Here is a 23571-nt window from a genome sequence, read left to right as displayed (position 1 = left end):
TATATATATATATATATATATATATATATATATATATATATATATATATATATATATATATGTCGTACCTAGTAGCCAGAACGCACTTCTCAGCCTACTATGCAAGGCCCGATTTGCCTAATAAGCCAAGTTTTCATGAATTAATATATTTTCTCTAATTTTTTTCTTATGAAATGATAAAGCTACCCATTTCATTATGTATGATATCAATTTTTTTTTATTGGAGTTAAAATTAACGTAGATATATGACCGAACCTAACCAACCCTACCTAACCTAACCTAACCTATCTTTATAGGTTAGGTTAGGTTAGGTAGCCGAAAAAGTTATGTTAGGTTAGGTTAGGTAGGTTAGGTAGTCGAAAAACAATTAATTCATGAAAACTTGGCTTATTAGGCAAATCGGGTCTTGCATAGTAGGCTGAGAAGTGCGTTCTGGCTACTAGGTACGACATATATATATATATATATATATATATATATATATATATATATATATATATATATATATATATATATATATATATATATATATATATATATATATATATGTCGTACCTAGTAGCCAGAACGCACTTCTCAGCCTACTATGCAAGGCCCAATTTGCCTAATAAGCCAAGTTTTCATGAATTAATTGTTTTTCGACTACCAAACCTACCTAACCTAACCTAACCTAACTTTTTCGGCTACCTAACCTAACCTAACCTATAAAGATAGGTTAAGTTAGGTTAGGTAGAGTTGGTTAAGTTCGGTCATATATCTACGTTAATTTTAACTCCAATAAAAAAAAATTGACCTCATACATAATGAAATGGGTAGCTTTATCATTTCATAAGAAAAAAATTAGAGAAAATATATTAATTCATGAAAACTTGGCTTATTAGGCAAATCGGGCCTTGCATAGTAGGCTGAGAAGTGCGTTCTGGCTACTAGGTACGACATATATATATATATATATATATATATATATATATATATATATATATATATATATATATATATATATATATATATATATATATATAACTGAAAACTCACACCCCAGAAGTGACTCGAACCCATACTGCCAGGAGCAACGCAACTGGTATGTATAGGAACGCCTTAATCCGCTTGACCATCACGACCGGACAAAAGGAAGTGATAGCCAAAGCTATTTGAACCACTTCCCCGCCGGCACTCGGATGGTAATCTTGGGGATAGCATTTTATCAAATCACCTCATTCTTTGGGGCACACGTGAGGAACACAAATGCAAACAAGCCTGAATGGTCCCCAGGACTATATACAACTGAAAACTCACCCCAGAAGTGACTCGAACCCATACTGCCAGGAACAACGCAACTGGTATGTACAGGGACGCCTTAATCCGCTTGACCATCACGACCGGACAAAAGGAAGTGATAGCCAAAGCTATTTGTACACGTACAGACTGGCGAAGCTTCGCCAGTCTGTACGTGGGTGTGGGTATCTGGCTAATGATTGGCCGAAGTGGGTTTCCAGGCTTGTGTGTCTTGACATTTCCATACGCATATCCAGGTTTATATTCACCAATAATTTTTGGCAGGTGGAGTCCGGATTTCTTGGCGTTCACAGTTTCAATCAGTTTGTTGACCTTTGCTTTCAATTCGGCTGTAGTGTCCTTCGTTACCCTTTGGAATTTAGTTTGGTCAGAGAGTATGAGGTTCATTTTCGCCAGATATTCGTCTTTTTTAAGAATGACATATATTGGCGACTTGTCACCTCTCCTGACAACTATCTCCTTGTTCTCACGAAGGCTTTTAGCTGCCGCTTTGAGCTCGGGGACAGTATGGTGCTTCTGTAATTGCCTCGATTCTTTCCTCCTTCCGCAATAAGTTCTGCTTGTAAGGTATCTTTGGTTGTGACCTTCTTTTGTGTCTCGAGGTCGAATATGTCATCCAACAGAATTTCCAACTCCACTTTCCGGGCCATCTCACTCGGTCTGGACATAACGTGACAGTTTATGCCCAGATTTAGGAGAGTGACTTGGTCCTCAGTGAGGTTAATTCCTGCAAGGTTCAGGAAGCCATCTCTTGGTCGTGGAATTGCCATAGGTCCTCCATATAACGTTGTTAGTTTCTTGATAATCCTTGTTTCAGTGCTGAGGTGATGTCGGTCTGTGAGGATGTCGAGGTGTTGTTCAATGCGGGTACGGATACTTTCGTCGATGTTGCTATTTCTCCACTCGTTTGTAGCATGATGTAGTTGCGTTTTGTTGTCTTTGATTTCATTCTACATTCGACATCCTCACAGACCGACATCACCTCAGACCGACATCATATATATAAATATATATATAAATATATAATATATTTATATATATTTATATATAAATATATATATAATATATTTATATATATTATATATATATATATATATATATATATATATATATATATATATATATATATATATATATATATATATAATATATCCAACTTCATGTAGAGAAGAGCAGGCTCAATCTCTCTTCAAAGAGATTATCGTCACTATATATATATATATATATATATATATATATATATATATATATATATATATATATATATATATATATATATATATATATATATATATATAGTGACGATAATCTCTTTGAAGAGAGATTGAGCCTGCTCTTCTCTACATGAAGTTACGTATAATACACAAGAATAAGATGCTACCTTCAAGATACGTCTCCCAGTAGCACAAAGCGTTTTGACCAGGAGGCAAAACGTACCCAAGACTCGCCCCCTACTCCACTCCCTCCACGCCTGCTTGTCATCAACCAGCCAACTACCCTTCCCAGCCTGCCTGCTCCTGATTGGTGACTCGCCGTCTGCACACTGCACACTGCACCTCAGCGCCCTCTACTTGAGTCGATGTCTGGGCTTGATCCAGCCATTGAAGTCAGAATATCCTTGTGCTCTCAAGCCATGAACAACTAACATATATGTTGTATCAGGTGGATGTCTCGCAGCTAGTGCCATATTCTCAGCACCTGATTATTTTTCACCTTTAACTTTATATTATTGTTGAGTAACTATATCCCTATTATTCATTTATATTATATGTTTTTGACTTGTTTATTTGCACTGTACATTACCAAGGGATTGTCTTTGTTTATAATTTATTTTCTATATTAATTAAAGTTTCATTGTTCATACTTTGTGTTTTGCGTGTCTTCCTTTACTTTACCACAGACCAACAGGCAAGCAGTCTATCTTTTTATTTGTAAGTGTGACTAGGCATTGACACCAGCCATTGGAGGACTGCCGAACATCTACACTCCAACACTTTCTCGTCACATTTAATGGGGGCCTGTCCTAGGAGCTTCACTCGGGTACTAGTACCAGAACGTCAATTTGTGGTGAGCGTACTTGGCTTTGATACAGTTGCTTTTCAATATTTTCAATATTTTCATTACTTTTAATATTTAAATGGTGTTGTGCGTATTGTGCATTCCGAGAGTAGCATATGGTTGGATAACTTTGGATTACGTGGTGACTGGAGGCCTCAGTCATTCTCTTAATTGGTCATCCCTCCCTCCGTGTTATTACTCGTGTTTTCCACCTTTTGTCCCTAGGATATTTCTCAATCTCAGTCAGATCATCATTTTGGGTACCCTGGTACTATTCGGGTCAAAGCACCCTATCTTCTGCAATCCGACCGAAGGGGGATAAAGAGGGCCATAGTTCCTCTAGCACGGACTACGTTGCTGAGTTGGGACCTCGGCAGCAGTTCTCGTCACCAGTTGACACTCGCACCCCTACACGTTGGTCAGAGATGATGATATTTACTTAGGTAGGGAATTAGCTTTCTTTTTTCAGAGCACAAAGTTCGCTAATTCTGTACGTATCATATTTCATTTAGTGGGAAAACCCTTGCTTCTGTCCTATAGAGACTCGGCAAGGTATCCCTGCATTCTTGGACTACCTTATTCACTTTTGGAACAATTAAATGTTTCATTTTTTTTAGAAACTCAGTTTTATTTCTTTAGTAGGATATTCTTGCCCTTATTCTCTTACATTGAGTACCGGGTACAAGATTTCCTGCGCTTTTGATTGACTAATCATTTTCCATTCTAAAATTAACATTAATTGTTAAATATTAAATTCCACAGGATAGTTACCAGTTGCCACGTTATCCTGTTACTGACACTTACCATATCACAAGTATTCGTTGTACATTTATTTGCTATTTTTCACCATGTTTCGTCTCTCAGCTTTTCGTAACGATCCAGCAGGTGAAATAGGAACCTTAAGTCGTGCCAAGAGGACCGAATTACAAACTCTTGCACACTAGTATCAACTAGATGTTCCCCATGGAGCCAACAAAAATGAATTGCATAATTTAATAATGGATCACCTCTTAGATGAAGGGAACATTGACTCTGAAACTCACGAACATTATTCTATTACAGATAAACAAGTTTTGACAACTATGAAACTCAAGCTCGAACTTGCAAAGCTCAAGCGGGAGCAACAAAAAGGAGCCCTCGAACAACAAAAAGAAGCTATACAAATGAGGAAAGAAGAAGCTGCAATCAGGAAAGAAGAACAAGAACGAGAGGCGGCCCTAAAGGAACGAGAGATGGCCCTATTCAGAGAGCTTGAGCGAGTACAGCTTGAAAGAAAACAAAGTCACCTGGAGATACAACACGAGCATGACAAACAGCAAGCGGAGATGGCTATAACATGTCGTCAACGAGAACTCACGTTGGAAACTGCACACAACACTCAGCGCCAACAAGCTACCACTAGTCTTCCTGTAAGTTTCAATATCTCCCATGCAAGTAAGTTAATGCCACCATTCGTTGAGACAGAGATCGATGTCTTTTTCACCACTTTTGAGACCCTAGCTAATAAACTTAGCTGGCCTGCAGATCAATGGTCTACCCTTCTCAGAGTGCATCTCACAGGTAGAGCTGCAGTTACTCTCAGTACCTTAGCGTCTGAGAATGACTACCAGACCCTGAAGCAAGCAGTTTTGGACGCCTACCTTCTCTCCACCGAAAGCTACAGACGAAAATTCCGTGACTATCTAAAGGCAAGTAACACCACCTTTCTAGAATTTGCCAATACCAAGAAAAGATATTTCATGAAATGGCTGGAAGCAGCACATGTCTCTACATTTTCAGAGCTCATCAACCTCATGCTAGTTGAGGAAGTCTTGAGACGTGTTCCCCCTTCCGTCCGATTATATCTAGCAGATAAAGAAGAAACCGAATACATCAAATGTGCGAAGTCAGCTGACACCTACAGCCTCATCCACTGGCTTACACCATCACCACCTCCCAGTAAGAAGTCTTGGTATAGTTATGATAAAGTAGGTACAGATCAAGCAAGCTCCCAATTGTATTGTAAGTATTGCAAACTCTATGGACATACCATAGATAGATGTGGGAAAGCTCAATACAAAGGCAATGAAACTACTAAACCCAAACCGATTCCTCCTAAGTTCGGAAGCCTGTGATGAATGTTGGTGTTCCTATTAATGATCTTTCTCTCTTCAGCAAACACCTGTATCCTGGAACTGTCTCTACCAACGGTACAGATTCGGAGGGACGTTTCAAATTGAAGATCATGAGGGACACAGCGGCTCTTCAGTCAATAATATTGAAATCAGCTGTGCGTAACATCACCTACACCGGGGAAACCGTCCTTATCACTGACCTCACTGCTACCACTCCGTATCCACTCGCCAGAGTCCACCTGGATTGTCCTTTTGTGACCGGTGAAGTCCAAGTCGCCATCAGGGAGAAGCCTTTTCCCATGTCTGGAGTGCAACTTCTCCTGGGCAACGACTTGGCAGAAGATCTGCAACCGTCCAACCCGATCATCATGGACAAACCCCAGGTGTGTAACTCTGTAGTGGACAATCCCATCTTTGAGTATGTTTCAGCAGAGGTCCAAGAAAGTGATGAAGTTTCTCCTCCGGTTTTGGTGACCACCCGTGCACAAGTTGCACGCCCGCAACCAGCTGACTCTACTGCTACCGCTGTCCCTCAAGACCCACAGAATCTACCACCGAATCTTACCAGTTTGGAGTTCCGTAAGTTACAGAGGGAAGATCTATCATTAACACCATTATTCTTCCAGGCTGAGACTCAACCTGACAGTATTCCTGGGTTCTTTATAGAGAACCAATTGCTCTACCGGAGGTACAGACCCAGTAAACTAACGGAGGATGACGATTGGGCAAATGTCGAACAACTAGTGGTTCCCACCAGCCTACTGGCCGATATTCTACACCTGGCCCATGGAGCTCTTTCTCACTATGGTTTTACAAGACCTCTCACGGAATCAGACAAGACTACTACTGGCCAGGTATTGTTAAGGACGTCAAAAATTACGTGCAACAGTGTCATACATGTCAGATGGCAGGTAAACCTAACATCTCTATTCCCCAGGCCCCATTGATTCCTATTCAGGTGCCTGCGGAACCTTTCCACAGACTCATCATAGACTGTGTTGGTCCTTTACCCCGGACCAGTTCTGGCAACGCCTATATACTAACTATCTTGTGTCCTACCACCAGATTCCCCATAGCAGTTCCAGTAAAGAACATTACGGCTGCTACTGTGGTGAAACAACTAATGAAGATCTTCACCCAGTATGGATTTCCAAGAGAGGTTCAAAGTGACTGTGGCACCAACTTCACCAGTGATCTCTTCAAGAAGACACTGGAGGAGTTCAACATCACACAGGTACTGTCCAGCCCCTATCATCCTGCTTCACAGAGTTCTCTTGAACGTAGTCATCAGACTATTAAAGCACTCCTAAAGAAATTTTGCAATGAAACCTTGAAGGACTGGGATAAACAACTTGACCTCATTATGTGCATTTTCAGAAGTCTCCCCAATGAGTCTCTAGGAGTATCTCCTTATGAGATGCTCTACGGACGTAAGTGCCGTACTCCTCTCAAAGCTTTCAAAGACTCTCTACGTAATGCCACCTTCAGTGACCCTCAGAATGTGCCCCAGTTTCTTCAAACCTTAAAAAACATTCTAGAGAGAGTATGTAAATTTGCTAATGACAATCTATTGAAAGCTCAGGAGAGGATGAAGACTAATTTTGACCAACGCAGCAAACTAAGGAAATTTAAACCAGGAAACTTCGTGTTGGCATATTTTCCTATCCCAGGTTCTCCGTTGCAAAACAAGTTTTCAGGACCTTACCGCATCATGGAGAGCAGGAACAATCACAACTACGTTCTTGAGACTCCAGATAAGCGGGAGAAGACCCAGTTGTGCAACGTCAACCTCCTGAAGCAGTATCAAGGTACTTCCCCTACTGTGTTGGTATCATTATCCACCTTTAAAGGTCCATACCTCCACAGTGAGACTTTCACTGCTTCTCCTCCCGAAAGCACTAACACTGAGTCAGTGCCTTCCAACTCGGAAATCCTTAATGATCTTCATACCTATTTGCAGGACAGTAATAGTGCTCCTCTCATCAGAATCTTCAAGGAACATCAGAAGTTGTTCAGCGATGATCCACAGGAGTGTAATGTGATTCAGCTCGACATCCAGCTACTCCCTGACACCTGGCCGATTCGTCAACCTTTCTACAGAATCAGCCCGAGCAAAAAGGAAGTTATGCGTGCTGAGGTACAGTACCTCCTGGATCATGGGCTGGCCACCCCTTGTGAGTCTCCTTGGGCCTCACCCTGCATCTTGGTGCGAAACCGCACGGTAAAGTGAAGTTGTGTACTGATTACCGGAAATTGAATCTTGTGACTATCAAGGATGCTTATCCATTACCTAGAATAGATGACATCCTTGACGCCATTGGTAATGCTCGGTATCTATCAAAGTTAGACTTACTCAAGGGATACTACCAGGTATGTTTGACAGAGCGAGCTAAGGAAATATCTGCCTTTACCACTCCCTTTGGCCTTTACAGATACGAACGCCTTCCATTTGGACTATGTAATGCCCCGGCCACCTTCCAGCGAGCTGTCAACCGTGTCATCCAGGGCTTAGATAACACCTACACCTACTTGGATGACATCGTTGTGGCAACCAACACCTGGAGCGAACATCTGCTCCAGCTGCAACGATTGTTTGCCAAGCTCCTGACAGCCGGCCTCACCACCAACTTGGGCAAGTCCACCTTTGCCAAAGGTAAAGTGCGTTATCTTGGTCATGAGATAGGGAGTGGCAGCCTAGCTCCGTTAAACATACATATCCGTGCAATCCAGCATTACCCACAGCCTACAACCAGGAAGCAGCTCCTGTGCTTCCTTGGTCTTGCCTCCTACTACCGTAGGTTTGTGAAGAATTTTAGTACGGTGGCGAAACCTTTGATCACTTTAACCAACCCCAAGCTACGGTATAATTGGACCATTCAGCAGACCATTGCTTTTGCACAACTTAAATTCCTGCTCTGTTCTAATCCTATTCTCGCCTAGCCAGATATCACGAAGCCTTTCACCCTCCATGTCGACGCCAGTGGTACCGGCATCGGGGGTGTCCTGATGCAACAACGAGGCGAGGCGAGAACAGCTACAAGATAAAAACCACACCAGAAGAATTACAGCACGATCAAAAAGGAGCTACTCTCCATCGTCCTGAACTTGCAGCCCTTTGAATCATACTTGCAAGGTGCTCGGTCTACCACCATCTACTCGGACCACAATCCCCTACGCTTCCTGCAGCAAGCCCAATTCAACAATCAACGACTTCTGGGATGGGCTTTGTATATGCAGAATTTCAACCTGGAGATCTTCTACATTCTCCTTCATTCCAACAATATGAACGTAGAAAGGTGCGTTGTCTGAGCTTTGTGTATGGCGAGGCAGGTACAGTGTATGGGTGAGGGTGAGGGGAGGGTCGCCGCCGTCTCAGTGCCGCCGTCTCAGTGCCGCCACCCACCAGCCCCCAGGGGGGGGGGGGTACGGGGGGAGGGGGGAGTGATATATGGGGGGAGGCTCTCGAGCTGCCTACGGTGATGTTAGTGGAAAGTTAGTGCGTTCATAAGCAAATCGGTGAGTGTAGTGTTAAAAACAAAGTGCACTAGTGATTTCCCCGAGTGTTGATAGTGTGTATCAAGTGTGACGGCGGCCTCCCTTGCGTGCCCCCCCTCCACCACCCTCGCCCGCCATCTTCCCCCACCCCGCTACCTGCGCCCGACCCAGCCAGCCGCCCATCAACACACAGCCTACCCACACACGGTGCCCAGGCCATGTCCAACTCCCCCAGGAGGTAATGCTTGCCGTGTTACTCTCCACCTGGGAAGGAGAGGGCGCACTCAGGGGGCAGCCAGGCGTCATCACATCTAGGCATGGCACATGTCGCACCTGACACACAGTCTCTTTCCAGCCAAGAAGATGACCACACAAGAGGAAACTGTCAAGTGTGTGACAGACGGTATCGTCTCAATTCAAATGGAACTGTCCGCTATCATTCTGCCAATTCAGGTGGTTGTCTAGGGTCTAGGCGCCTGCCCCGGGGCAGTGACGATGGACAACCTGCTGCAGGAGCGAGGAACAATACCTCCCTCAAATTCATTTCAGCAGATAATCTGCTTGAAGCAGTCAAAGCGACGTCCACCAGGACCTTGCCCCACATCCCCAAGGCTGCCCGTCATCAAGCAGCAGCCAAACTCACCAGTCTGCTGACAAAGGTCAACAATGCTCGCAGAACCTCTGGATCGTGGCACAATCTCCTTCTATTTGGAAATTCATGCCTAGCATTACCGCCCAGGAGAGACAAGTCATTAGCAACCTCTGTAATCAGGGCACTTAATGAATTCCCCAGAGCAGACAACCTGGTCCGCCTTCCCCCTCGTGCCAAGAACACCAGCCGCAGGACGACTAACAATAACTCATCTGAGAACCACAAAATGAGAGCACAGATCACCAGGAAAATAGAAGAGGGCAATACCACAGGTGCCATCAGAATCATGACCAGCGATGACACTACTGCCCCCAGGAACGCCACGACAGCAGAGGCTCTTCAAGACAAACACCCACCCAGAGCCCCCGACAGCAGCAGGGATCCCCAGGAAAACAATGCTGGCATAGAACCCTTGACTGTTCGAGAATCTGAGGTGTACAAAGCAGCCATGTCTTTCCCAACAGGTTCAGCAGGGGGCTTTACAGGCCTAAGACCCCAGCACATCAAACAAATGCTGAACCCGGTGCTTGGAGATGCTGCAAAGGACCTTCTAGTGGAACTTACCAGATTCTCCAACATGTGTTTGGCTGGCGGCATCCCTGAGGACATCAGGCCTGTCTTTTATGGAGCAGCACTCTGTGCTCTAAAGAAGAAGGATAGGGGTATCAGGCCCATTGCCGTTGGCAACACCCTCCGACGCCTCGTAGCTAAGGCTGCAGTCAGATCTATCAGCCAGGAAGCAGCCACCTTGCTGAAACCTCATCAGCTCGGGTTTGGGATCCCCCTAGGTTGTGAGGCTGCAGCACATGCAGCGCGAGCTTACATTGCTGATCTCCCGGACCAGAAGGCACTAGTGAAGCATGACTTCAAAAATGCCTTCAATCAAGTCAGACGAGACGCTGTCCTCAGGGCTGTACACAACCATTTCCGTCCCCTTTACCCATTTATCCGATCGTGCTACAGTGGGGATTCTAAGCTTCTTTTTGGGGAGCATGAAATAAACTCCTGTGAAGGTGTCCAACAGGGTGACCCCTTAGCCCCCCTCCTTTTCTGCCTAGCTATCAAAGAGGTCACTGATAGTCTGACAAGCGAGCTAAACATCTGGTACCTGGATGATGGCACTCTAGCTGGAACTCCGGAAACCATTTTGGAGGATATAAGGAAAATCCAGGAGCAGGGAGCAGCCTTAGGCCTCATTCTCAATGCATCCAAATGTGAAATAATCTCCCGCAACCCAGACATCACTGGGCAAATACAAAATGTTCTTCCAGACATTCTCGTTGTCGAGCCACCGGACTGCACTCTCCTGGGTGCCCCCATTGGCCCACGAGCAATCGAGGAGGTCCTGGCTGCAAAAATCACTGACCTAAAGAGAATGCTGGACAGGGTTGACAAGATTGATGCCCATGATGCTCTCTTTCTCCTCACAAGATGCCTGTCTCTCGCTAAGTTGACCTACTTTCTGAGATGTTCTCCATCCTACAGCAGCCCTAAGTTAAATGTGTATGACACCCTTCTGAGGTCCATGCTGGTGAAAGTCCTGAACCTGCCATTGGACGACTCTCAGTGGGAACAAGCAACCCTTCCTGTAAGACTCGGCGGCCTTGGTGTCCGCACAGCCTCCCAAATTGCTCTACCAGCCTTCCTTTCCTCCTCCCATGCATCGCACGACCTCGTCAGAGATATTTTACCTGCAACCCTGAGAGATTCAGCAGAAAAACACGATCCTGCTTTCACTGAATGTTCAAATCAGTGGGATGTTTTTGCAGCCCCAGCAACCATTATAGAGCCAACAAAACAACACAAACAGTCCGGCTGCGACCACCCTCTAGTGGGAAAAGTAGCTGATGCCATGCTCAGCGTCGCAATATCAGACGAGGAGAAAGCCCGCCTCAGAGCAGTGCGTGCCCCCCATGCAGGAGACTTCCTCCTGGCAGTACCCATGTCAGCAATGGGCACGCGCCTAGATCCAGAATCCCTTCGTGTAGCAGTGGCGCTCCGCCTTGGTGCCCCAATTCACACTGAATACAAGTGTATTTGCAACAGGGTGGAAGCAGACCAATACGGACTGCATGGGTTGCATTGCGGAAGCACAAAGGGCTGGCATGCAAGACGCAACGAGGTCAATGATATCATCAAGAGAAGCCTCGTCTCAGCTAGGTGCCCAGCGGAGAGAGAACCTCGCATCCTAGGGGTCCAAAACCCGGATTTCCCCGCACTTCGCCCTGATGGCATCACCATATACTCATGGAAGGAGGGTAGACAGTTGGTGTGGGACTACACATGTGTATCCACCCTGGCTGACACCTATGTACACTTCGGAGCTGATCAAGCAGGTGGGGTGGCCAACCACAGGGAAACAGCTAAATCACTCAAGTACAGGTGACTGGAAGGTCAATACCTCTTTGTTCCCATAGCGTCTGAGACGCATGGCCCCTGGGGCAAGAGTGCTTTGGGATTTCTCAAGGAATTGGGTTCCAAGCTCATTGACGTCACCAGAGACCCCAAGGGCTTGCTGCGTCCTCGGTTCCTGTCCAGAAGCGGAGGAGCTTCAAGAGATCCATAACCTTTAGGAATTTGTCTTGTATGTTTTGTAACCTTTAAATACACAATAAAGGAAAAAAAAAAAAAAAGGGAAGGGGGTGGTAGGAGAAAAGCACACAGAAACTGTATTGGAGGGGACCTACATTCCCTCCAATGCGTTATGTGTGGTTTCCTCCGAGGCTATGGGTCCCCTTCTTCCAGCCAGAGGTGGTACTCCCTTCCCTTTTTGATTATAGTTATTAAATATATATATATATATATATATATATATATATATATATATATATATATATATATATATATATATATATATATATATATATACATATATTATCATCTTTGACAGGGACGGAGGGCTATATTACCATCTGTGACAGGGACGGAGGGCTATATTACCATCTGTGACAGGGACGGAGGGCTATATTACCATCTGTGGCAGGGACGGAGGGCTATATTACCATCTGTGACAGTGACGGAGGGCTATATTACCATCTGTGACGGACGGAAGGCTATATTACCATCTGTGACAGGGACGGAGGACTATATTACCATCTGTGACAGGGACGGAGGGCTATATTACCATCTGTGACAGGGACGGAGGACTATATTACCATCTGTGACAGGGACGGAAGGCTATATTACCATCTGTGACAGGGACGGAGGCGGTGCACCAGCTGACGCAGCCCTCGCCCCAGACACTGCGTCTGGCCGCCACCAACATGGAGGATGATCACCGCTGGGCGCTCTGGTCCACCTTCAGCGTCGCCAGCGAGAGTACCGGGTGAGTCTTGCTCCTTCCCTCTGTTGTTACTGTTGCTACTGTTGTTACTGTTGCTGCTGCTGTTGTTACTGTTGCTGCTGTTGTTACTATTACTGCTGTTCTTACTGTTGGTGCTGCTGTTGTTACTGTAGCTGGTATTGTTATTGTTGCTCTTGTTGTTACTGTTGCCGCTGGTGTTACTGTTGCTGCTGTTGTTACTGTTACTGTTGTTGTTACTGTTGCTGCTACTGCTACTGTTGCTGCTGTTGTTACTGTCGCTGCTGTTGGTAATGTTGCTGTTGTTGTTAATGATGCTGCTGTTGTTACTGTTGCTGCTGTTGTTACTGTTCCTGCTGCTGTTCTTACTGTTGCTGCTACTGTTGTTACTGTTGCTGCTGTTGTTACTGTTGCTGCTGTTGGTATTGTTGGGGTTGTTATTACTGTTGCTGCTGTTGTTACTGTTGCTGATGCTGTTACTGGTGCTGCTGTTGTTACTGTTGCTGCTGTTGTTACTGTTGCTGCTGTTGTTACTGTACCTGCTGTTGTTACTGTTGCTGTTATTGTTACTGTTTCTGGTGTCGCTACTGTTGCTGCTGCTGTTGTTACTGTTGCTGCTGCTGTTGTTACTGTTGCTGCTGCTGTTGTTACTGTTGCTGCTGCTGTTGTTACTGTTGCTGCTACTGTTGTTACTGTTGCTGCTGTTGTTACTGTTGCTGCTACTGTTGTTACTGTTGCTGCTGTTGTTACTGTTGCTGCTGTTGGTATTGTTGGGGTTGTTATTACTGTTGCAGCGATTGTTACTGTTGCTGATGCTGTTACTGGTGCTGCTGTTGTTACTGTTGCTGATGTTGTTACTTTTGCTGCTGTTGATACTGTTGCTGCTGTTGTTACTGTTGCTGCTGTTTTTACTGTTGCTGCTGCTGTTACTGTTGCTGCTGCTTTTACTGTTCCTGCAGTTGTTACTGTTGCTGCTGTTGTTACTGTTGCTGTTGTTACTGTTGCTGCTGCTACTGTTGTTACTGTTGCTACTGTTACTGTTCATGCTGCTGTTACTGTTGCTGCTGCTGTTACTGTTGCTGCTGTTACTGTTGCTGCTGTTACTGTTGCCACTGTTACTGTTGCTGCTGTTGTTACTGCTGCTGTTGTTAATGTTGCTGCTGTTGTTAATGTTGTTGTTGTTGTTACTGTTGCTACTGTTGTTACTGTTGCTGCTAATATTGTTGCTGCTGCTGTTGTTAATGTTGCTGCTGTTGTTAATGTTGTTGTTGTTGTTACTGTTGCTACTGTTGTTACTGTTGCTGCTGCTGTTGTTACTTTTGGTGGTGTTGTTACTGTTGCTGTTGCATCCAAACCACCCCTCCACCATCACCACCCACACCCACGCTCCACCATCACCACCCACACCACCCACACCACCCCTCCACCATCACCACCCACACCCACGCTCCACCATCACCACCCCTCCACCACCACCACTCATCCACCACCACCACCCACACCACCCTCCACCACCACCAACCACACCACCCCTCCACCATCACCACACACACCACCTCTCCACCACCACCACCCACACCACCCTCTACAATCACCACCCACACCACCCTCCACCACCACCACCCACACCACCCTCCACCATCACCACACACACCACCTTCCATCACCACCACCCCCACCACCCCTCCACCATCACCACCCACATCACCCTTCCACCATCACCACCCACACCACCCCTCCACCATCACCATCCACACCACCTTCCACTACCACCCACACCACCCTCCACCACCCCACACACACCACCCACCACCTTCACCACACAAACCACCCCTCCACCATCACCACCCACATCACCCTCCACCATCACCACCCACACCACCCTCCACCATCACCACCCACACCACCCTCCACCATCACCACCTACACCACCCATCCACCATCACCACCCACACCCCACCTCCACCATCACCACCCACACCCCCCCTCCACCATCACCACCCACACCCCCCCCTCCACCATCACCACCCACACCCCCCCTTCCACCATCACCAGCCACACCACCCATCCACCATCACCACCCACACCCCCCCTTCCACCATCACCACCCACACCACCCTCCACCATCACCACCCCTACATCCATCACCACCCATCACCACCCACACCACACTCCACCATCACCACCCACACCACCCCGCCACCATCACCACCCACCCACCATCACCACCCATCCACCATCACCAACCAAACCACCCTCCACCTTCACCACCCACACCACCCCTCCACCATCACCACCCACACCCCCCCCCCCTTCCACCATCACCACCCTCCACCATCACCACCCACACCACCCTCCACCATCACCACCCACACCACCCCACCACCACCACCACCTACACCACCCCTCCACCACTACCACACACACCACCCCTCCACCACCACCACCCACACCACCCCTCCACCACAACCACACACACAACCCTCCACCACCACCACCCCCACCACCCCTCCACCATCACCACCCACACCACCCCTCCACCACAACCACACACACAACCCTCCACCACCACCACCCCCACCACCCCTCCACCATCACCACACACACAACCCTTCACCACCACCACCCACACCACCCTCCACCATCACCACCCACACCACCCCTCCACCATCACCACCCACACCACCTCTCCACCATCACCACCCACACCACCCCTCCACCATCACCACACACACAACCCTTCACCACCACCACCCACACCACCCTCCACCATCTCCACCCAAACAATCCCTCCACCACCACCACCCACACGACCCTCCACCACCACCACCACTACCACCACCCACACCACCACCCTCACCATCCCTCTACCTCCACCACCCACACCACTATCCACACCACCACCCACACCGCCCCTCCACCATCACCACCCACACCCCCCTCCACCATCACCACATATCCACCATCACCACCCACACTACCCTCCACCATCATGACCCATCCACCATCACCACCCACACTTCCCCCCTCCACTATCACCACCCCTCCACCATCACCACCCTCCACCATCACCAACCATCCACTATCACTACCCACACCACCCCACCACTACCACTACCAACACCACCCCTCCACCATCACAACCCACCCCACCCTCCACCATCACCACCCACACCACTCTCCACACCACCACCCACACCACCCTCCACCACCACCATCCACACCACCCTCCACCATCACCACCCACACCACCCCTCCACCATCACCACCCACACCACTCTCCACACCACCACCCACACCACCCTCCACCACCACCATCCACACCACCCTCCACCATCACCACCCACACCACCCTTCACCATCACCACCCACACCACCCTCCACCACCACCACCCACACCACCCTCCACCACCACCACCCACACCACCACCCTTGTGGGAACCGACCTGTGAGATTCATATTTAATTTTTTTGAATTTATATAGAAGTTATATTTACGTTAATTTATATATTTCGATAGGAATTGGTATGATGCTAAGTGGACTGTATTTCTGCAATAATCTCACAAATGGGTCCTACTCCTTAGAGGGGGTTTATATTATATTTAGATATATGCAGCCAATCAAACTACAGTATTAACTACATATATTAGTATACATTGAAGAGGTTCTTTATCTTATTGTACAGCCAGCTTAGTCCACCAGGTATAACTAGGATGTAGACACCAAATTATCCTCGTGTGAGGCAGCTTCCGTCACCCAGTAACTGATATACCAAGCTTGCTTCCTCTTCTTGTTCCTATCAAAGGGCGCTAGCTGTAAAGCCAGAATCCTAATATATGACAGCTATATCAGAGAAAACACTGTATATTATATATGATAAGGACCAAGGCTTAATTACCTTTAGTATGAGGCGAGTTCGCATTCTAACCGGTTCGCCCAATATCTACCTAACATTAATGGCCAAAAATGATTAGATAAACGGGTTTCGGTAGAACACTTCCCTTGATTATGTTGACAGAGTGTTGATGATGGAAGACCACTACTCTGATCTCCTTCACACTTCGTCCAAGAGTAAATTATAGGAGCCGAATTTGCTCCCTGCACCTCTGGTCTTAACAATGGCTGACCTCTCCTTCCTCAGTGATGCCTCCCTCACTTTGTAGAGATGTCAGTAACTGATAGAAGGGTCACATTTACTTTATTTCGATACTGATAATTAAGTTAATTCAAATGAGATGGTTTTATGATGGTAAAAGTCGAAAGACTAATGTATTTAAGAATAATTCCCAACAAATAGCTGGTGAATTTATAATAGTACGTGGTAATGATATCCCGTTTTCTATTGACGGATAATTCCACTACAAGCTACATTTTCTATTATTTAACTTGTGTATACAATGCAGCAGCAATATTATCTGCCTGTTGAATTGATATTAGTAAATGGCGTCGGGTTTTCCGACAACCCACACCACCCCTCCACCACCACTACCCACACCATGCCTCCACCACCACCCACACCACCACCCACACTACTTCTACCGTCTCCTACCATGGACCAGGTACCTGCTGCTGGTGGACGGGTATCAGGAAGAGAGTACCATGGGGGACGTCCTCATACGGCACGAGAACCTCAGTGGACAGAAGTTCTCCACCCTGGACAGAGACAATGATCTCTGGTCAAGTAAGTTTGGTCTTCACAGATGACGTCTTGGGGTGAGGATATTGTCCGTATTGTCCGCCATTAACAATATATTCCTGTAGGAACTATTGTTAACTTTCTCCTTTAAGGGACCATTTGTATAATATAATAAAGTTAATGTTATCACTTGATGATTATATTAGTGCACGACGGGGATAATGACCTTAACAAACACCTGAACCAGGAAGACCATTGTTTGTTCATCCTGGCTTGTGTGTGTGTTTGTATGTTATTGTTTGTGTGCCTGAGTGTACTCACCTAGTTGTACTCACCTAGTTGTGCTTGTGTGGGTTGAGCTCTGGCTCTTTGGTCCCGCCTCTCAACCGTCAATCAACAGGTGTACAGGTTCCTGAGCCTATTGGGCTCTATCATATCTACACTTGAAACTGTGTATGGAGTCAGCCTCCACCACATTGCTTCCTAATGCATTCCATTTGTCAACCACTCTGACACTAAAAAAGTTCTTTCTAATATCTCTGTGGCTCATTTGGGCACTCAGTTTCCACCTGTGTCCCCTAGTGCGTGTGCCCCTTGTGTTAAATAGCCTATCTTTATCAACCCTGTCGATTCCCTTGAGAATCTTGAATGTGGTGATCATGTCCTCCCTAACTCTTCTGTCTTCCAACGAAGTGAGGTTCAATTCCCGTAGTCTCTCCTCGTAGCTCATACCTTTCAGCTCGGGTACTAGTCTGGTGGCAAACCTTTGAACCTTTTCCAGTTTAGTCTTATGCTTGACTAGATATGTACTCCATGCTGGAGCCGCATACTCCAGGATTGGTCTGATATATGTGGTATATAATGTTCTGAAAGATTCCTTACACAAGTTTCTAAAGGCCGTTCTTATGTTAGCCAACCTGGCATATGCTGCTGATGTTATCCTCTTGATATAAGCTTCAAGGGACAGGTCTGGCGTGATATCAACCCTCAGGTCTTTCTCTCTCTCTGACTCTTGATGTATTTCATCTCCCAAGTGATACCTTGTATCTAGTCTCCTGCTTCCTACTCCTATCTTCATTACATTACATTTGCTTGGGTTAAACTCTAACATCCATTTGTTCGACCATTCCTGCAGCTTGTCCAGGTCTTCTTGAAGCCTCAAGCTGTCCTCCTCTGTCTTAATCCTTCTCATAATTTTGGCGTCGTCAGCAAACATTGAGAGGAATGAGTCTATACCCTCTGGGAGATCATTTACGTATATCAGAAACAGGATAGGTACAAGCACAGAGCCCTGTGGGACTCCACTAGTGACTTCCCGCCATTCTGAGGTATCACCCCTCACTATAACTCTCTGCTTCCTATTGCTTAGGTACTCCCTTATCCACTGGAGCGCCCTACCAGTTACTCCTGCCTGTTTCTCCAGCTTATGCATCAACCTTTTATGGGGTACTGTGTCAAAGGCTTTCCGACAGTCCAAAAAAATGCAGTCCGCCCATCCTTCTCTTTCTTGCTTAATCTTTGTCACCTGATCATAGAATTCTATCAAGCCTGTAAGGCAAGATTTACCCTCCCTGAACCCATGTTGATGGGTTGTCACGAAGTCTCTTCTCTCCAGATGTGTTACTAGGTTTTTTCTCACAATCTTCTCCATCACCTTGCATGGTATACAAGTTAAGGACACTGGCCTGTAGTTCAGTGCCTCTTGTCTGTCACCCTTTTTAATTATTGGTACTACATTAGCAGTCTTCCATATTTCTGGAAGGTCTCCCGTTTCCAGTGACCTACTATACACTATGGAGAGTAGCAAGCTAAGTGCTCCTGCACACTCTTTCAATACCCATGGTGAGATTCCATCCGGCCCAACAGCTTTTCTCACATCCAGCTCCAATAGGTGCTTCTTGACCTCATCTCTTGTAATTTCGAACCTTTCCAAGGTCACCTGGTAAGCTGCCACCTCTCCTAGCACCGTGACTTCTCCCTGTTCTATTGTAAAGACCTCCTGGAACCTTTTGTTGAGTTCTTCACACACCTCTTTGTCATTCTCTGTGTACCTGTCCTCGCCCACCCTAAGTTTCATCACCTGTTCCTTCACTGTTGTCTTCCTCCTGATGTGACTGTGTAGTAGCTTTGGTTCGGTCTTGGCTTTATTAGCTATATCATTTTCATACCTTTTCTCAGCTGCTCTTCTCACACTAACATACTCGTTCCTGGTTCTCTGGTATCTCTCTCTACTTTCTGGTGTTCTGTTATTACGGAAGTTCCTCCATGCCCTTTTGTTCAGCTCCTTTGCTTTCATACATTCCCTATTAAACCATGGATTCTTCCTTTGCTTCTCTGTTTTTTCCCGTTGGGCTGGGAAAAACCTGCTTACAGCCTCCTGACATTTTTGGGTGACATAGTCCATCATGTCTTGTACAGACTTGGTTCCGAGTTCTGTGTCCCAATGTATATCCCATAGGAATTTATTCATCTCCTCATAGTTTCCCTTTCGGTACGCCAGCCCTTTGTTTCCCAGTTCTTTTTTGGGGGTGATAATTCCTAGCTCAACCAGGTACTCAAAGCTCAATACACTATGATCACTCATTCCCAAGGGGGCTTCCAACTTAACTTCCCTTATATCCGACTCATTTAGGGTAAATATCAGATCAAGCAAGTCCCTTGACGTGTTGACTTAGAAAGTTTCTTGTTGCCACATCCAGTAGCTTAGCTCTCCATGTGTCTGGGACTCCATGTGGGTCTCTGTTCCCCCAATCTATCTTTCCATGGTTGAAGTCTCCCATGATTAGTAGCCTGGATCCGTTCCTGCAAGCCACAGAAGTTGCTCTCTCTATTATATTGATGTGTGTGTGTTTGTGTGTGCCTGAGTGTATGTGTGTACGTGTATGTTATTGTTTGCGTGCCTGAGTGTGTGTTTGTGTATGTTATTGTTTGTGTGCCTGAGTGTGTGTTTGTGTATGTTATTGTTTGTGTGCCTGAGTGTTTGTGTGTGTGTGTACAAATTTTATTCACCTAGTTGTGTTTGCAGGGGTTGAGCTTTACTCTTTCGGCCCGCCTCTAAACTGTCAATCAACTGTTTACTAACTACTTTATTTTTTCTCCACACGCACACACACCCCAGGAAGCAGCCCGTGACAGCTGACTAACTCCATGGTACCTATTTACTGCTAGGTAACAGGGGCATTCAGGGTGAAAGAAACTTTGTTTCTGCCTGGTGCGGTAATCGAACCCGCGCCACAGAATCACGAGTCCTGCGCGCTATCCACCGGGCTACCATGCCCCCAAAGCTAACGTGTATGTTATTGTTTGTGTGCCTGAGTGTGTGTGTGTGTTTTGTGTGTGTTTGTTTGTGTGTACGTGTATGTCACTGTTTGTGTGGTTGAGTGTGTGTGTGTGTGTGTGTGTGTACTCACCTAGTTGTACTCACCTAGTTGTGTTTGCGGGGGTTGAGCTCTGGCTCTTTGGTCCCGCCTCTCAACCGTCAATCAACAGGTGTACAGATTCCTGAGCCTATCGGGCTCTGTCATATCTACACTTGAAACTGTGTATGGAGTCAGCCTCCACCACATCACCCCCTAATGCATTCCATTTGTCAACCACTCTGACACTAAAAAAGTTCTTTCTAATATCTCTGTGGCTCATTTGGGCACTCAGTTTCCACCTGTGTCCCCTTGTGCGTGTTCCCCTTGTGTTAAATAGACTGTCTTTATCTACCCTATCAATCCCCTTCAGAATCTTGAATGTGGTGATCATGTCCCCCCTAACTCTTCTGTCTTCCAGCGAAGTGAGGTTTAATTCCCGTAGTCTCTCCTCGTAGCTCATACCTCTCAGCTCGGGTACTAGTCTGGTGGCAAACCTTTGAACCTTTTCCAGTTTAGTCTTATCCTTGACTAGATATGGACTCCATGCTGGGGCTGCATACTCCAGGATTGGCCTGACATATGTGGTATACAAAGTTCTGAATGATTCTTTACACAAGTTTCTGAATGCCGTTCGTATGTTGGCCAGCCTGGCATATGCCGCTGATGTTATCCGCTTGATATGTGCTGCAGGAGACAGGTCTGGCGTGATATCAACCCCCAAGTCTTTTTCCTTCTCTGACTCCTGAAGAATTTCCTCTCCCAGATGATACCTTGTATCTGGCCTCCTGCTCCCTACACCTATCTTCATTACATTACATTTGGTTGGGTTAAACTCTAACAACCATTTGTTCGACCATTCCTTCAGCTTGTCTAGGTCTTCTTGAAGCCTCAAACAGTCCTCTTCTGTTTTAATCGTTCTCATAATTTTAGCATCGTCCGCAAACATTGAGAGAAATGAATCGATACCCTCCGGGAGATCATTTACATATATCAGAAACAAGATAGGACCGAGTACAGAGCCCTGTGGGACTCCACTGGTGACTTCACGCCAATCGGAGGTCTCACCCCTCACCGTAACTCTCTGCTTCCTATTGCTTAGATACTCCCTTATCCACTGGAGCACCTAACCAGCTACACCTGCCTGTCTCTCCAGCTTATGTACCAGCCTCTTATGCGGTACTGTGTCAAAGGCTTTCCGACAATCCAAGAAAATGCAGTCCGCCCAGCCCTCTCTTTCTTGCTTAATCTGTGTCACCTGATCGTAGAATTCTATCAAGCCTGTAAGGCAAGATTTACCCTCCCTGAATCCATGTTGGCGATTTGTCACGAAGTCCCTTCTCTCCAGATGTGTTACCAGGTTTTTTCTCACGATCTTCTCCATCACCTTGCATGGTATACAAGTCAAGGACACTGGCCTGTAGTTCAGTGCCTCTTGTCTGTCGCCCTTTTTGTATATTGGGACCACATTCGCCGTCTTCCATATTTCTGGTAGGTCTCCCGTCTCTAGTGATTTACTATACACTATGGAGAGTGGCAAGCAAAGTGCCTCTGCACACTCTTTCAGTACCTATGGTGAGATCCCATCTGGACCAACCGCCTTTCTAACATCCAGATCCAGCAGGTGTCTCTTGACCTCCTCTCGCGTAATTTCGAACTCCTCCAAGGCCGCCTGGTTTACTTCCCTTTCTCCTAGCACTGTGACCTCACCCTGTTCTATTGTGAAGACCTCCTGGAACCTCTTGTTGAGTTCCTCACACACCTCTCTGTCATTCTCTGTATACCTGTCCTCGCCTGTTCTAAGTTTCAATACCTGTTCTTTCACTGTTGTTTTCCTTCTGATGTGACTGTGGAGTAGCTTTGGTTCGGTCTTGGCTTTGTTTGCTATATCATTTTCAAAAATTTTCTCTGCTTCTCTTCTCACCCTGACGTACTCATTCCTGGTTCTCTGGTATCTCTCCCTGCTTTCTGTTGTTCTGTTATTCCGGAAGTTCCTCCACGCCTCCTTGTTCAGTTTCTTCGCTTCCATACATGCCCTATTATACCATGGATTCTTTTGTTGCTTCTCGGATTTTTCCCTTTGGGCCGGGATGAACCTGTTTACTGCCTCCTGACACTTTTGGGTAACATAGTCCATCATACCCTGTACAGACTTGTCTCTGAGGTCTGTGTCCCAAGGTATTTCACTTAGGAAACTTCTCATCTGTTCATAATTCCCCTTTCGGTATGCCAGCCTTTTGATTCCTAGTTCTTTTTGGGGGGAGATAAGTCCTAGCTCTACCAGGTACTCAAAGTTCAATACACTGTGGTCACTCATTCCCAAGGGCGCTTCCATCTTAACTTCCCTTATATCCCATTCATTTAGGGTAAATATCAAATCAAGCATTGCTGGTTCATCTTCTCCTCTCATTCTTGTTGGCTCTTTGGTATGCTGGCTTAGAAAGTTTCTTGTTGCCACGTCCAGCAGCTTAGCTCTCCATGTTTCTGGTCCTCCATGCGGGTCTCTGTTCTTCCAATCTATCTTCCCATGGTTGAAGTCTCCCATAATTAGTAGTCCAGATCCATTCCTGCTAGCAACAGAAGCTGCTCTTTCTATTATGTTAATGGTGGCCATGTTGTTTCTATCATATTCCTGTCTAGGTCTTCTGTCATTTGGTGGTGG

At 46.3% G+C, this 23571-nt stretch overlaps 1 protein-coding gene across 2 annotated transcripts in view; it reads left to right on the top strand.

Annotated features, from left to right (window-relative positions):
• The window catches only part of LOC123772743 (angiopoietin-related protein 7), a 296995-nt gene that overhangs the window by 198053 nt on the left and 75371 nt on the right, over positions 1 to 23571 (top strand). For both annotated transcript variants that reach the window (XM_069303621.1, XM_069303620.1), the window contains exons 6-7: positions 12814 to 12940; positions 17477 to 17598. In XM_069303621.1, coding sequence (XP_069159722.1) covers positions 12814 to 12940; positions 17477 to 17598 — 249 coding nt within the window. The remainder of the gene's footprint in view (positions 1 to 12813; positions 12941 to 17476; positions 17599 to 23571) is intronic.

Source organism: Procambarus clarkii, chromosome 50 (genome assembly GCF_040958095.1).
Source record: "Procambarus clarkii isolate CNS0578487 chromosome 50, FALCON_Pclarkii_2.0, whole genome shotgun sequence".
Lineage (NCBI taxonomy): Eukaryota > Metazoa > Arthropoda > Malacostraca > Decapoda > Cambaridae > Procambarus > Procambarus clarkii.
The sequence above is the reverse complement of the archived record's forward strand: the minus strand, read 5'-3'. Positions and strand labels throughout refer to the sequence as shown.